This window comes from Bos javanicus, chromosome 10, assembly GCF_032452875.1.
Source record: "Bos javanicus breed banteng chromosome 10, ARS-OSU_banteng_1.0, whole genome shotgun sequence".
NCBI classification, from domain to species: Eukaryota; Metazoa; Chordata; class Mammalia; order Artiodactyla; family Bovidae; genus Bos; species Bos javanicus.
In genome coordinates, this window is record NC_083877.1 from 42,750,492 (window position 1) to 42,766,091 (window position 15,600).

Sequence of the window (15,600 nt, forward strand, 5' to 3'; positions counted from 1 at the left end):
AAAAGATATAAATAAATAAAATAGACAAAATAGATACATGGTGGTGGTTAGTTGCTTCAGTCATGTTCAACCCTTTTACAACCCCATGGACAGTGGCCCACCAGTCTCCTCTCTCCACAGGATTTTCCCAACCAGAATACTGGAGTGTGTTGCCATGCCCTCCTCCAGGGGATCTTCCTGACCCAGGGATCGAACCCATGTCTCCTGTACTGCAGGAGGATTCTTTCCCACTGAGCCACTGGGGAAGCCCATAGGTCCTTATTAGTTATCTATTTTTACATATTGCTTATATATATATATATATACACACGTATACTATTATTATATGTACTTTTATCTATTTTATTGTATATATATATACACACACATATTTGGGGAAGATCTGTAGTGGCCTATACAGGAAAAGAATCTAAAAAAGAGTGGATATGTGTATATGTATAACTAATTCACTTTGATGTACACCTAACACAACATTGTAAATCAACTATATTCCAATTAAAAAAAAAACCCAAAACCCTGAGGAATGGAAAACAGGAGATACAGCAATTCACTGTAACAGTCAGTGGCGTGGGAATCAGACAGTAGCCTCTAAAAGGCTATCAAGGAAAGCTGATAAACAGAGCAACTATTATATATATATGGTCAAGTCTCCATCACAAATAAAGAAGATCTGGTTTTCCCCATAGCATGCTTTAAGCCAGATACTCTATAACCCACCATTCACACCCTCCTGAAGCAGACCAGATACTGCAGCCACCATCCTCAAAAATTTTCAGTGGCTACCCATGTCTACTGGATACACTTCAAAGTATTAGCATGAATATCAGGCCCTTCATGTGGGCTAGCTCTGCCTTTCCAATCTCATCTGTTATCTCCCACTACACACCCTAGGACCCAACCACACCTCACCACTCAGTGCTTTCCCAACATGTCACAGGGCCTCAGACCTCTCTTGCCTTTGCCTGTGCTCTTTGGACCTGGTAGTTTCTCAAAGGGAAGAAGAAATCAGCATCCAGAGTTTGTGGCAGTGCCCTCTTGTGTCTGTCACCTCAATGCTCCTGTGACAAGATTATCTGTTTCTATGATTCCTGCTTCCTATAGGCTCACCCCCAGCCTCCATGTCACAGGGACTGAGCCCCAGCTGAAAATATCCCTGTGAGCATGTGTGTGGGGTTAGCGAATCACTTACCCTACAATATGGCTCCTTCTTTTTTATGTCCTCCTGCTGGATCAGCCTCAGGCCCTGGACACCATTCTGCAGGCCTCTCTCATACAGGGCCTGAAGTCTGGGGATTTCTTCTTGTTCAACAGCCACTATAAGCTTAAAAAGAAAAAAACATAAAGAATATGAATAAAGTTAAACACATCATCAGTTATGAAAGATAAAGGTCAATAGAAAATCATAAATTTTTGTATGATTCAAACTGGGTTGAGTTTTAAAAACTGCTTTTTGCCTCATATATCTACTTCTCCCTTTCTCCAAGACTTCACTCTTTCTCCACCAAAAATATTTGTTTTTAGACTGCATTAAAACAAAGGTGAGGCGTGGCCTCAATTTTCACATCTGCCATCACAGTTGCTATGTGTGTCTTGGCCATATGTATCCCCATCACTGTTTCAATCCCAGAGGGGAATGAAGCACAGCTTGTTTTGTCTTTAAATTAAAAAAACAAAAAACAGAATATCAGAGAGATAGGAAGTATTCAGTATAATGGGATATCACTAACAGAAAGCTATTTTCTGGAATAAAGTACATTTCAAATTATTTACTGATGCATTCTGTCATAGAGGAGAAAAACAGAAAATTCAACAACTTTACTCAAGATTCCTTTTCTAATTAATATTTATTTCTGGGCAAAGTATCTGTTTGAGGTAGTTACTTTCTTACTTAACAGTTACCAGCAAAGGAAAACACAGATGATATTCACAAGTACATTAGAATTCAAAAATCACTATTTCATAGCAAGGAGTCAATCACAGTCCATGAAGTAATACTTCTAATCAAAGTGTAAAGGTTATTTAAATCAACAAATCCTTAACCTTAAAAACAGATGTGGAATCAGACGGCACTATCAAGAAAGTAAAAAGATAATGCACTGAACAAGAGAAAATACTTGTAAATCATATCACTGATAAGGATCTAATATGCAGACTATATCAAGAACCCTTTACAAACTCTGTACAGACTTCCATATACAAAGTAAGTAAGTTACAGGGATGTAACGTACAGCATGGTGACTATAGTTAGTAATTGTGTATTTATAGTTAGCAATTGTGTATAGTTAGTAATTGCATATTTGAAAGTTGCTCAGAAAGTAGATCTTAAAAGCCCTCATTACGGACTTCCCTGGTGATCCAGTGGTTAAGAATCCACCTGCCAATGCAGAGGACAAGGGTTCAATCTCTGCTCCAGAAAAATTCCACATGCCGCGGGGCAACTAAGCCCATACCCCACAACTACTGAAGCCCGTTCACTCGAGAGCCCGTGCCGCGCAGCAGGAAAAACTCCCGCACAAAGCATGCGCGCCACCACTACAGCGTAGCCCGTTCTCTGCAACTGGAGAAAGCCTGTGCGTCGCAACAAAGAACCAGCTAAAAATAAAGAAATAAATACAATGTTTTTTAAGGGATCATATAATATTTTTTTAAAAGTCCATCATCACAAGGAAAAAAATTCTTACATGTTAAATCATACTTCAATTTGAAGAAATAAAAGGACTTCAAACTTGACTTAAAACAAAGAAGGTGGAGATGGGCAAAGACTCAAAAATAAGCGACTAAACCAGGAAAACTGTGAAATTAGGTTATTAAGTCACACTGACATTGCCATGGCCTGGAAGCAGCAATCTGTAAATTAATCCCTGGATCTGAGCTGAGTCACTGTTAAAAGCAATGACATGATTTGATGTGAAGAGGGAATATGAAGTAGTATTCAAGCCTCCAGAAAGAATCAGGTGTTACAGAGCTCAAAATCATCCTATGGGCAGGAATGGGGCCTGCTATATTTCTCAGAGGTGTTCAGTGGATGATGGTTGGCTCCTTTGGCTTAAAGGACTGGATGTTTAGTAGGTCTTGCATTCATGCAGTGAATCTCACTTGATCTTGATATATAATTCTTTTTATATGTTGCCACATTCAGTTTACTAGTATTTTGTAACAAACAAACCCTCATAATGCAACCATAAAAACTGTAAATATACTTCTACATTTTGCTTTTTTTTTGCTTTATAGTATGTCAAGACCATTTTCCCACATCATTAAAAAATTCTTCATAGCATTTTTAAGGGCAACAATGAATTTTTATTCTTAAAAATTACATGGAGAGGAGTTATAAGGAAATACTGTGAACAATTATAAGCCAACAAATTAGATAATTTATATGAAGTGGGAAAACTCATAGAAAGACACAAAGTTTTGAAACTGACTCAAGAAGAAAAAGAATATGTGAATAGACCTATAACAACTAAAGAAAAAGAATTAATAACTTTTAACAGCTCAGACCTCATGAATGCTACCAAGTATTTAAAGAAGAATTAGTACCGATTCTTCAGAAAATCTCCCAAAACACAGAAACAGGAACACTACCTAATTCAACAAGATCAGTTAACAGTCAAACAAGACAAAGACATCAAAAGATAACAAAAACTGCATATCAACATCCCTTATGAATATTGATACAAAAATTCTGAACAAAATACTAGTAAACTGAATGTGGCAACATATAAAAATAATTATATATCAAGATCAAGTGAGATTCATTGCATGAATGCAAGACCTACTAAACATCCAAAAGTCAATGAATGTAATAAATTCATATTAATAGAATAAAGGACAAAACCCACATGACTGCCTCAACAAAAGTGGGAAAGGCATTTGAGAAAATCCAACACGTTTTCATGATTGTGCTGTGCTAAGTCGCTTCACTTGTGTCCGACTCTGTGTGACCCCATGGACTGCAGTCCACCAGGCCCCTCCATCCATGGGATTCTCCAGGCAAGAACACTGCAGTGGACTGCCATTCCCTTCTCCATTTCATGATTAAAAACACTCAACACAATACAGGTAGAAAGGAATTTCCTCGGTCTGGTAAAGGACATCTTAAAAAAAAACCCACAGCTGTTGTTATACTTAATAGTGAAAGATTGAATGCTTTCTCTCTAAAATCAGGAACACAAGGATATCTCCTTTGACTACTTCTATTCAACACTACATTAGAGATTCTACGCAGGTAAAGCTAGGCTTTGCATGCATGTGAAGTCACTTCCGTCATGTCTGACTCTGTGACCCCATGGACTTTAGACTGCCAGGCTCCTCTGTCCATAGGATTCTCCAGGCAAAAATACTGCAGTGGATTTCCATGCCCTCCTCGAGGGGATCTTCCCGACCCAGAGATCAAACCCACATCTCCTGGGTCTCTTGCATTTGCAGGTAGGTTGTTTACCACTAGCACCACCTTTAGCAGTACATGAACCATGAACTTCCAGATGTACAAGCTGGATTTAGAAAAGGCAAAGGAACCAGAGACCAAACTGCCAGCATTCATTGGGTCACAGAGAAAGCAAAGGAATTCCAGAAAAACATCTGCTTCACTCACTACACTAAAGCCTTTGACTGTTGGGATCACAATAAACTGTGGAAAATTCTGAAAGAGATGGGAAAACCAGACCACCTTTCCTGCCTCCTAAGAAACCTGTATGCAGGTCAAGAAGAAACAGTTAGAACCAGACATGGAGCTACAGACTAGTTACAAGTTGGGAAAAGAGTAAGTCAAGGCTGTATACTGTCACTCTGTTTATTTAACTTCTATGCAGAGTACATTATGCAAAATGCCAGACTGGGTGAATCACAAGTTGGAATCAAGATTGCCAAGACTAAAAAAAAAGATTGCCAAGAGAAATATCTACAACCTCAGAACCTCAGATATACAGAAGATAAATGGCAGAAACTGAAGAGGAAAGAAAAAGCCTCTTGATGAAGGTCATAGAGGAGATTGGAAAAGAGGGCTTAAAACTCAACATTTAAAAAACTAAGATCATGGCATCCAGTCCCATCACTTCATAGCAAATAGAAACAGAAACAGTGGAAACATTGACAGATTTTACTTTCTTGGGCTCCAAAATCACTGCAGATGGTGACTGAAGTCATGAAATTAAAAGACACTTGCTCCTTGGAAGGAAAACTATGACAAATGTAGACAACGTATTAAAAAGCAGAGACAATACTTTGCCGACAAAGGTCCATGTAGCCAAGGCTGTGGTTTTTCCAGTAGATATGTATGGATGTGGGAGGTGGGCCATAAAGAAGGCTGAGCACCAAAGAATTGATGCTTTTATATTGTGGTGCTGGAGAAGACTCTTGAGAGTCCCCTGGACTACAAGGAGATCAAACTAGTCAGTCCTAAAGGAAATCAACCCTGAATATTCATTGGAAGGACTGATGCTGAAACTGCAATACTTTGGCCACCTGATGCAAAGAGTCAACACATTGGAAAAGACCCTGATGCTGGGAAAGATGCAAGGTAGGAGGAGAAGTGGGCAACAGAGGATGAGATAGTTGGATAGCATCACTGACTCAGTGGGCATGAAACTGAGCAAACTCTGAGAGATAGTGAAGGACAGGAAAGACTGATGTACTGCTGTCTGTGGGGTCACAAAGAATCAGACATGACTTAGCAACTGAACAATTCAACACTCTATTGTTGTATTGTACCATAGTAGCATATTGCCCAATATGCTACTGGAGACCAGTGGAGAAATAACTCCAGAAAGAATGAAGAGGGTACTGTGTAGGGCCACCCAAGATGGACTGGTCCTGATGCACACAAGGTTTTGTTTGTGCCCTCCAAGAGTCTGTTTCCCCAGTCTTGATCACCTGGACCACAAACTTGTCTAACTCAATGAAACTATGAGCCATGCCGTGTAGGCCCACCCAGACAGACAGATAATGGTGGAGAGTTCTGACAAAACACGGTCCACTGGAGAAAGGACTCGTAAACCAGTATTCTTGCCTTGAAAACCCCATGAACAGTATGAAAAGCCAAAAAGATAGGACACTGAAAGATGAACTCCCCAGGTCGGTAGGTACCCAATATGCTATTGGAGATCAGTGGAGAAGTAACTCCAGAAAGAATGAAGAGATGGAGCCAAAGCAAAAACAACACCCAGTTGTGGATGACTGGTGATGGAAGTAAAGTCTGATGTTGTAAAGAGCAATATTGCATAGGAACCTGGAAAGTTAGGTCCATGAATCAAGGCAAATTGGAAGTGGTCAAACATGAGATGGCAAGAGTGAACATCAACATTTTAGGAATCAGTTAACTATAATGGACTGGAATGGGTGAATTTAACTCAGATGACCATTATATCTACTACTGAATCCCTCAGAAGAAATGGAGTAGCCATAATAGTAAACAAAAGAGTGTGAAAGGTAGTACTTGGATGCAATCTCAAGAACAAAAGAATGATCTCTGTTCATTTCCAAGGCAAACCATTTAATATCACAGCAATCCAAGTCTATGCCCTGACCAGTAATGCTGAAGAAGCTGAAGTTGAACGGTTTTATGCAGACCTACAAGACCTTCTAAAACTAACACCCAAAAAAGATGTCCTTTTCATTACAGGGGACTAGAATGCAAAAGTAGGAAGTCAAGAGATACCTGGAGTAACAGGCAAATTTGGCCTTGGAGTAGAAAATGAAGCAGGGCAAAGGCTAACAGACTTTTGTCAAGAGAATGCACTGGTCATAGCAAACACCCTGAAGCAACAACACAAGAGAAGATTCTACACATGGACGTCACCGGATGGTCAATACCAAAATCAGCTTGATTATATTCTTTGCATCCAAAGATGGAAAAGCTTTATACAGTCAGCAAAAACAAGACTGGGAGCTGACTGTGGCTCAGATCTTATTGATCTTATCAATACTCCTTATTGCCAAATTCAGACTTAAATTAAAAAAAAATAGGGAAAATCACTAGACCATTCAGGTATGACCTAAATCAAATCCCTTACAATTATACAGTGGAAGTGACAAATAGATTCAAGGAATTAGATCTGCTAGACAGAGTGCCTGAAGAAGTATGGACGGAGGTTCATGACACTGTACAGGAGGCAGTGATCAAGACAATCCCCAAGAAAAAGAAATGCAAAAAGGCAAAATGATTGTCTGAGGAGGCCTTACTAATAGCTTAGAGAAGAAGAGAAGTTAAAGGCAAAGGAGAAAAGGAAAGATATACCCATTTGAATGCAGAGTTCCAAAGAACAGCAAGGAGAGATAAAAAAGCCTTCTTCAGCAATCAACGCAAAGAAATAGAGGAAAACAATAGAATGGGAAGGACTAGAGATCTCGTCAAGAAAATAAGAGATACCAAGGGAACATTTCATGCAAAGATGGGCACAATAAAGGACAGAAATGGTATGGACCTAGCAGAAACAAAAGATATTAAGAAGTGGCAAGAATACACAGAAGAACTATACAAAAAAGATCTTCATGACCTTGATAACCACGATGGTGTGATCACTCACCTAGAGCCAGACATCCTGGAATACGAAGTCAAGTGGGCCTTAGGAAGCATCACTACGAACAAAGCTAGTGGAGGTGATGGAATTCCAGTTGAGTTATTCCAAATTCTAAAAGACAATGCTGTGAAAGTGCTGCACTCAATATGCCAGCAAATATGGATAATTTAGCAGTGGCCACAGGACTGGAAAAGGTCAATTTTCATTCCAATCTCAGAGAAAGGCAGTGCCAAAGAATGTTCAAACTACCACACAACTGCACTATCTCACACGATAGTAAAGTAATGCTCAAAATTCTCCAAGCCAGGCTTCAACGGTACTTGAACCGTGAACTTCCAGATGTTCAAGATGGAAAATGCAGAGGAACCAGAGATCAAATTGCAAACATCCGTTGGATCATTGAAAAAGCAAGAGACTTCCAGAAAAACATTTACTTCTGCTTTATTGACTACCCCAAAGCCTTTGACTGTGTGGATCACAACAAACTGTGAAAAATTCTTAAAGAGATAGGAATAGAAGACCACTGACCTGCCTCCTAAGAAATCTATACACAGATCAAGAAGCAACAGTTAGAACTGGACATGGAACAACAGACTGGTTCCAAATCAGGAAGAGCACGTCAAGGCTGTATATTGTCACTCTGCTTATTTAACTTATATGCAGAGTACATCATGTGAAATGCCAGACTGGATGAAGAACAAGCTGGAATCAAGACTGCTGGAAGAAATATCAATAACCTTGGATATACAGATGACACCACCCTTATGGCAGAAAGTGAAGAGGAACTAAAGAGCCTCTTGATGAAAGTGAAAGAGGAGAGTGAAAAAGTTGGCTTAAAAGTCAACATTCCAAAAACTAAGATCATGGCATCTGGTCCCATCACTTCATGGGAAATAGATGGAGAAACAGTGGAAACAGTGACAGACTTTATTTTGGGGGGCTCCAAAATCACTTCAGATGGTGACTACAGCCATGAAATTAAAAGATGCTTGCTCCTTGGAAGAAAAGCTATGACCAACCTGAACAGCATATTAAAAAGCAGAGACATTACTCTGTCAACAAAGGTCCATCTAGTCAAGGCTATAGTTTTTCCAGTAGTCATGTATGGATGTTAAAGTTGGACTATAAAGAAAGCTGAGAGCCAAAGAATTGATGCTTTTGAAATGTGATGTTGGAAAAAACCCTTGAGAGTCTCTTGGTCTGCAAGGAGATCCAACCAGTCCATCCTAAAGGAAATCAGTCTTAAATATTCATTGCAAGGACTGATGCTGAAGCTGAAACTCCAATACTTTGGCCACCTGATGTGAAGAACTGACTCACTGGGAAAGACCCTGATGCTGGAAAAGATTGAAGGCTGGAAGAGAATGAGACAACAGAGGATGAAATGGTTGGATGGCATCACCGACTCAATGGACATGAGTTTGAGTAAGCTTTGGGAGTTGGTGATGGACAGGGAAGCCTGGTGTGCTGCAGTCCATGGGGTCGCAAAGAGTTGGACACAACTGAGTGACTGAACTGAACTGAACTGAACCCAGGTAAATTAGGCAAGAAAAAAAGTACCCAGTTGAAAAAAGTAAAACTATCTTATTTGTAGATGGCATGATCCTGCATGTTGAAAGTCCTAAGGAATACACACACCACACACACACAAACTATTAGACTAAGAAATGAGTTCAACAAAGTTGAAGGATAAAGATCAATATGTAAAAATCAATCCTATTCTATACATTAGCAGTGAATAAATGCAACTGAAATTAAGAAAATAATTTTCCTCACAAAAGCATCAGAAAGAATAAAATATCAAGGAATAACATTAACAGAAGAAATGCAATAACTGTACAATGAAAAATAAAAAATATTTTTGAAAGAAATTAAAGAAAATTAACATAAATGGGAAGACATCCCAATTTCATGTCTTGCAATATTTAATACTGCTAAGATGGCAGCACTCCCCAAACTGATCTACAGATTGAATATAATCTCTACCAAAAATACCAGCTGCCCTTTTGGAGATACTGACAAACAGTATTGGCATAAGGACACACACACATCAGTGGAATAGAATTGAGAATCCTAAATACACCTTCTTACATATGCTCAACTGATTTTTGATGCAGGTGCCAAAACAATGTATTGTAGAAAGAACACTTTTTTCAACAAATGGCAACTGGATATCCACATGCAAAAGAATGAAGGTGGACCCCCTCCCTACATCATATACCACAATTAATTAAAAAATGAACCTACACTGGTAGAACACGTGTAGGGGGTGGGGTGGGAGCTTTACTTCTGGTGGCCGGGTCTGGGAAGGGGCGGTAGGCCAGCTGCAAAGGTGGTAAGAAGCACCTGAAGCAGACCAAGGAGCTGGATGAAGCTGATGGGGCATTCAAGCAGAAACAAAAAAAGCAGCAGAAGGGGAGTTCCCTGGTGGTCCAGTGGTTAAGAATCTGCCTGGCAAAGCAGGGGACAGGGGTTCGATTCCTGGTGGGGGAACCAGGATCCTGCATGCCACAGGGCAACTAAGTCCATCCCGCATGCCGCGGGGCAACTAAGTCCATGTACGGCAGCTACAGAAGTGTCCACCCCACCACGAAAGCCAGAGCACTGCCACAAGACACAGCGTGGCCAAAAAGCGAGAGAGAAGCAAAAGAAACTTGAGAAGCTAAAAGCAAAGGCTGCAGGGAAGGCCCTCCTGGAGAAAGTAGGAATTAAGAAATCTGTCAAAAAGTAAACTGGGGGACTTCTCTGGTGGTCCAGTGGTTAAGAATCCCCCTTCCAGTGCACGGGATGTGGGTTTGATCCCTGGTCAGGGAAGGAGAACTAAGATCCCACATGCTACAGGGCAACTAAGCCTGTGAGCTGAGGAAGACCCAGTGCAGCCAAGGAAAAAAAACAAAACACCACTTTTCGGGACTTCCCTGGTGGTCTAGTGGCTAATACTCTGCTCTCCCAATGCAGGGGGCCTGGGTTTGATCCCTGGTGGGGGAACTAGATCTCACATGCTGCAACTAAGTCAAAAAATAAAAATACATATTAAAAAAAAAAAAAAAGGAAGCTGTTCTTTGTGCTGGAGGCAATGGTAATCCTTAATTCCATTCCCGATTCCCTGCCATGTCTATTGCCACCTATAGTTAGAATGAAGTACTGTCTTGAAGCCTGTTACACATTTAAAAACAAACTTTTGTTAAGGTTTAAAAAAATGAAATCATACAGCGGCTCATATTCTCTTTAGTTCTTCTCATTTAGCCATTTCTACCGTAGCTGTGAGGTCAGAGTAAACCCAGCCTAGAATCCTGCCAAAGTCTGTTCTTCAGTCTTTGTTCTAGCTCCAATTCTGTACCACTCAGAATTAAATCAACTCATCTCGGGGAGGAAAAGGGACTAAAGATCTAAACATCAGAATTAAGGCTTTGATATTAGAAGAAAATCAGGAGCAAATTTTCATGATCTAAGGTTTGGCATATTTCTTAGATATGACACTAAAGGTACAAGCAACAAAAGAAAAAAAAAGATAAACTACACTTCATCAAAATCAAGTGTCTCTGCTTCAAAGGATACCATCAAGAAAGTAAAAAGAAAATCTACAGAATGGGAGAAAATATTTAGCAATATTTTAAATATCATCATTACTATTATTTTATTTTTAAAATAAAAATATTTTAATATTTTAGTAGTATTTTAGTAAATAACATATAACTGATAAAGGGCTATATTCAGAATATATAAATAACACAACTCAACAATAAAAAGACAAATAACTCAATTTTAAAATGGGCACAAGATCTGAATAGGTATCTCTCCAAAGAAGATAAATGAATGGCCAGTAAGTACATGAAAGATGCTTAACATTATTAATTACTAAGCTTCATTATAAAAAAAACCCACAGTGATATAGCACTTCACATCCTCCATGATGGCTAAAATAAAGCAGACAATAACTGGTGTTCATGAGGATATAAAAACACTGGAATCCTCATTAATTGCTGACGGGGATATAAAATAGTACAGTACTTTGGAGAACAGTTTGGCACTTCTTCAAAATGTTAAACATATAGTTTCTGTATGACCCAGCAACTCTACTCCTAGGTATATACCTGACAGAAAGGAAAACATAGGTCCACACAAAAACTTGTACATGAATGTCCATAGCAGCATTATTCACAGTAGCCCAAAAGTGGAAACAACCCAAATGTCTATCAACTGATAAATGGATAAACAAAATGTGGTATATCGATCCAATGGAATACAAAGAGGAATGAGGTACTGATTCATGCTGCAAGATGAATGAACTCTGAAAACACTATACTCAGTGAAAGAAGCCAATCACAGAAGACAACATTTTGCATGATCCCATTTATATGAAACATCTAGATTTTGCAAATTACATGGATACAAAGAAAGAAAAGCCAGGTATTTTTTAAATCAACATTTAAGATTACTAAGAAAACACTATTTATAAATAAGTCAAGGGCCTAGTAAAATGCCATACCTTGCCACATTGCTTGTAGGAAATTCCCTTTTGGTTACAGTACTCGTAGATGAGGGCTGCACCTTGCACACATAATTTAGCTTTCAGAGATTCGGGTTTATAATAAATCCCACTATGTATGACACCACTATTGTGTCCGGTCTGATGAACAGCTATGGAACAAGAGAAATACCTTTAACAGAAAGTACACACAAGATTCATTCACAACCCAAGAAGTAGGGGAATACAGTTAGAGTTGAAGCTATTAGAGACACTATTTAAAACTCTGCCTGGGTTTGTTCCTCCAGCTGGAGCACTGGTAGCTTCCCCAGCAGCCAACCACAGTGTGTGTGTCAGGTCCCTCCAGCCCATCTCTGACTTCAGCTATGACTTTGGGGTACAAACCCACCCCTCACCACCAGCAACCCACTTCAAGGGCCCAATACGGCTCTCTGCCTTTTGCCCCAGGGTGTTCTCTAATTTTGGGGGAGAGGGACTTAACATCCCTAGGGACAATCCTCAAAGGGACAGAAGTTGAAGGGCACATGAGCACAATCCTGGGAGATATTAGGCAGTTCCTCAGAGGTCTCGGTGGAATCAAGCTCACAGCTTCAACCTGGATAACACACCTTCCCAAGATTTTCCCTCCTTCCCTGTTTACTCTCCCCACCCACTGACTCCTGCTTCCTTGAATAACCTCACAAATTACCTTTTTTTTTTTTTTTAAGTCACTCAGTCACGTCTGACTCTGCAACCCCATGGATTAATACAGTCCCTGGAATTCTCCAGGCCAGAATACTGGAGTGGGTATCCTTTCCCTTCTCCAGGGGATCTTCCCAACCCAGGGATTGAACCCAGGTCTCCCGCATTGCAGGCAGATTCTTTACCAGCTGAGTCACAAGTAAAGCCCGTATCCAATATCCAGTACCCAAGTTCTAGTCCCAGGCTCTGCTTTTTGAAGAATCCAGACTGGGACACTAGCATTGACATTTAGATTGAAAGATGCAGAACTGACAACATGAGCAGGTGTTCAGGTTTATTGTTGTTCAGTTGCTCAGTCATGTCCTACTCTTGGCAGCCCCATGGACTGCAGTACATCAGGCTTCCCTGTCCTTCACCATCTCCCAGAGTTTGCTCAAAGGTGTTAGGGTTAAGCAACATAACATACATACCTAAATTTTTCTCCTTCTCCAGAACACCAATGGAAAGAGCTGGATGTCGCAGGATGAGTGCTCTGGCAGAGGCAAGCCCCACAATTCCGCCACCAATAATGACTATATCAAATGAGCTTTAAAAGAAAGCCATCTTTAAAGTAACACATGTTTACAATAGATTTTATCAAACTTTGCATTTTCATCACCAATAAACAATTAAACTATTAATGGTAATCATTAAAATCAAATGTTTACTGGGCTTTGTGATATTTGGCTTTAAAAGTTAATCAGCTACAGCCAGCAGGCAGAATGGCTAGTTGCCCAAGCTGCTCTAAGTCTCCATTACACTCTGCATAAGCTGGCTCCATCAGCGGTTACTCGGTTAAGTATCACACTCTCCCCTACTAACTGTCAAAAATTCAAGTGCAGTATTCTTTTGTGCTTTTTTGTTTGTTTCTGGGTTTTTGCAGGTGGGGGGACTGGCCACATTGCACAGCATGTGGGATCTTAGTTCCCCACCTAGGGACCTAACCCACATACCCTGCATTGGAAGCATGGAGTCTTAACCACTGCACCACCAGGAAGTCCCTCAAGGGCAGTATTTTTGAGGACAAGTTACCATTAAGTCTTTAACACCTTAGTATGCAAAAAGTCATAATTATTTTATTCTGCTTAGAAGTAAACAGTGAGAAAATCAAACCTTAAGGAAATAAGTCATCCAGGAATGGGCTCAGAACCAATTTTAGTCACGATAACTCTGATTACACAATCATTTAAAAAATTAGAAAGGGTATGTATAGTCTAACTCCACAGTGCGAAGCTTAAAAAATTACCATTAGCATTGATCTCACGGTCAACAAATCTAGGTTTTATAGGAACATGGCCACTTTCACTTTTTCAGCCCACTTTTTTTTTTCACTCCCTCTTGCATTATATTATTTCAGTCTAAATTCTAAACATCATCTGTAAATATCCAATACGTTATTTATAAAAGAGTTCTTTAAAACACACACACAATGCTATTATTCTAACCAAAAAATTCAGTTTTTAAATATCTGCAAATACCCACAATTAAACTTTAAGAAGAAAACACAGGAGAAAATCTTTGGTATCTAGGGCTACTTGAAGAGTTCACATCAAAAGCATGACCCATAAAAAAAAAAACTGATAAACTGGACTTCATCAAAATTAAAAGTTTTTGCTCTGCAAAAGACTCTGTTAAGGGGATAAGAAGATGAACAAATTGGGAGAAAACACTTGCAAACCATATATATGACAAAGGACTCAATTCTTGAAATAAACAAGTAATTTAGAGAATGGGCAAATGATATGAACAAACATTTCATCGAAGAAGATAGATATAAACATGGCAAATAAGTACATGAAAATATACCTTTAGTCATTAAGGAAATGCAAACTAAAACTACAATGACATATCACTACACCCCTATCAGAATGACTTTTTTTTTTAAAGTGATAACACCAAATGCTGATGAAGATGAGAAGAACTGGAACAACTCACACATTACTGGTAGGAATGTAAAATAGTACAGACACTCTGGAAATAGTATGGCCTTTTCTTAAAAAACTAAACATGTGCTTACTACATGTCTTAGCAACTGCACTCTTTGGCATATATCTGGGGAAAAACATTGTTTAAAAGAATACACGCACCCCAGTGTTCACTGCAGAGCTGTTTACAATAGCAAGTCATGAAGCAACGGAAATGCCCATCAACAAATGAATGGACAAAGATGCGGTGCATATATACAATGGAATATTACTCAGTTATTAAAAAGAAGAAATAATGCCATTTGCAGCAACATGGATGAACCTGAAGATGATCATACTAAGAGAAATAAGTCAGATAAAGACAAATATCATACATTGCTTAATTGGGCAATCTAAAAAAATGGTACAAATGAACTTATTACAAAACAGAAAGACAGACTTAGAGAATGAACTAATGGTACCAAGGGGGGTAAGATGGGTGGGGGGAGGGATAGATTGGGAGTTTGGGATTGGCAGGTACACACTGCAATATTTAAAATACATAACCAGCAAGGACCTACAGGAAACTCTGCTCAATATTCTGTAATAAGATAATGGAAAAAGAATTAGAAAAAGAACAGATACATGTATGTATATAACTGCATCACTTTGCTGTATACCTGAAACTAACACAACATTGTTAATCAATTATGCTCCAATATAAGAAAAAAATTTTTTTAATATGAATTCACTTGACATCAGATTTCTAAACTGTAACAATGAAATCCATAAGTCACTAGAGCTACTTCCTTGGTGGTCCAGTAGTTAAGACTGCACTGCCAATACAGAAGGTGAGGCTTCCACCCCAGGTCTGGGAAATAAAGTCCCACATGCTGCACGTTGTAGGCAAAAGACAAAAAGCAAACAAGCAAACAAAAGCAGCAAAAAAAAAAAACAGTAAACAAAACAA

At 39.2% G+C, this 15,600-nt stretch overlaps 1 protein-coding gene across 2 annotated transcripts in view; it reads right to left on the reverse strand.

Moving 5' to 3' along the window:
* Positions 1-15,600, reverse strand: part of L2HGDH (L-2-hydroxyglutarate dehydrogenase) — a 53,070-nt gene that overhangs the window by 34,263 nt on the left and 3,207 nt on the right. Inside the window, exons 2-4 of one of the 2 annotated variants that reach the window (XM_061429785.1) lie at positions 13,158-13,273; positions 12,007-12,158; positions 1,190-1,321 (exon numbers count right to left, since the gene is read on the reverse strand). In XM_061429785.1, the coding sequence (XP_061285769.1) occupies positions 1,190-1,321; positions 12,007-12,158; positions 13,158-13,273 (400 nt within the window). The remainder of the gene's footprint in view (positions 1-1,189; positions 1,322-12,006; positions 12,159-13,157; positions 13,274-15,600) is intronic. The other variant, XM_061429786.1, reaches the window with a different exon arrangement.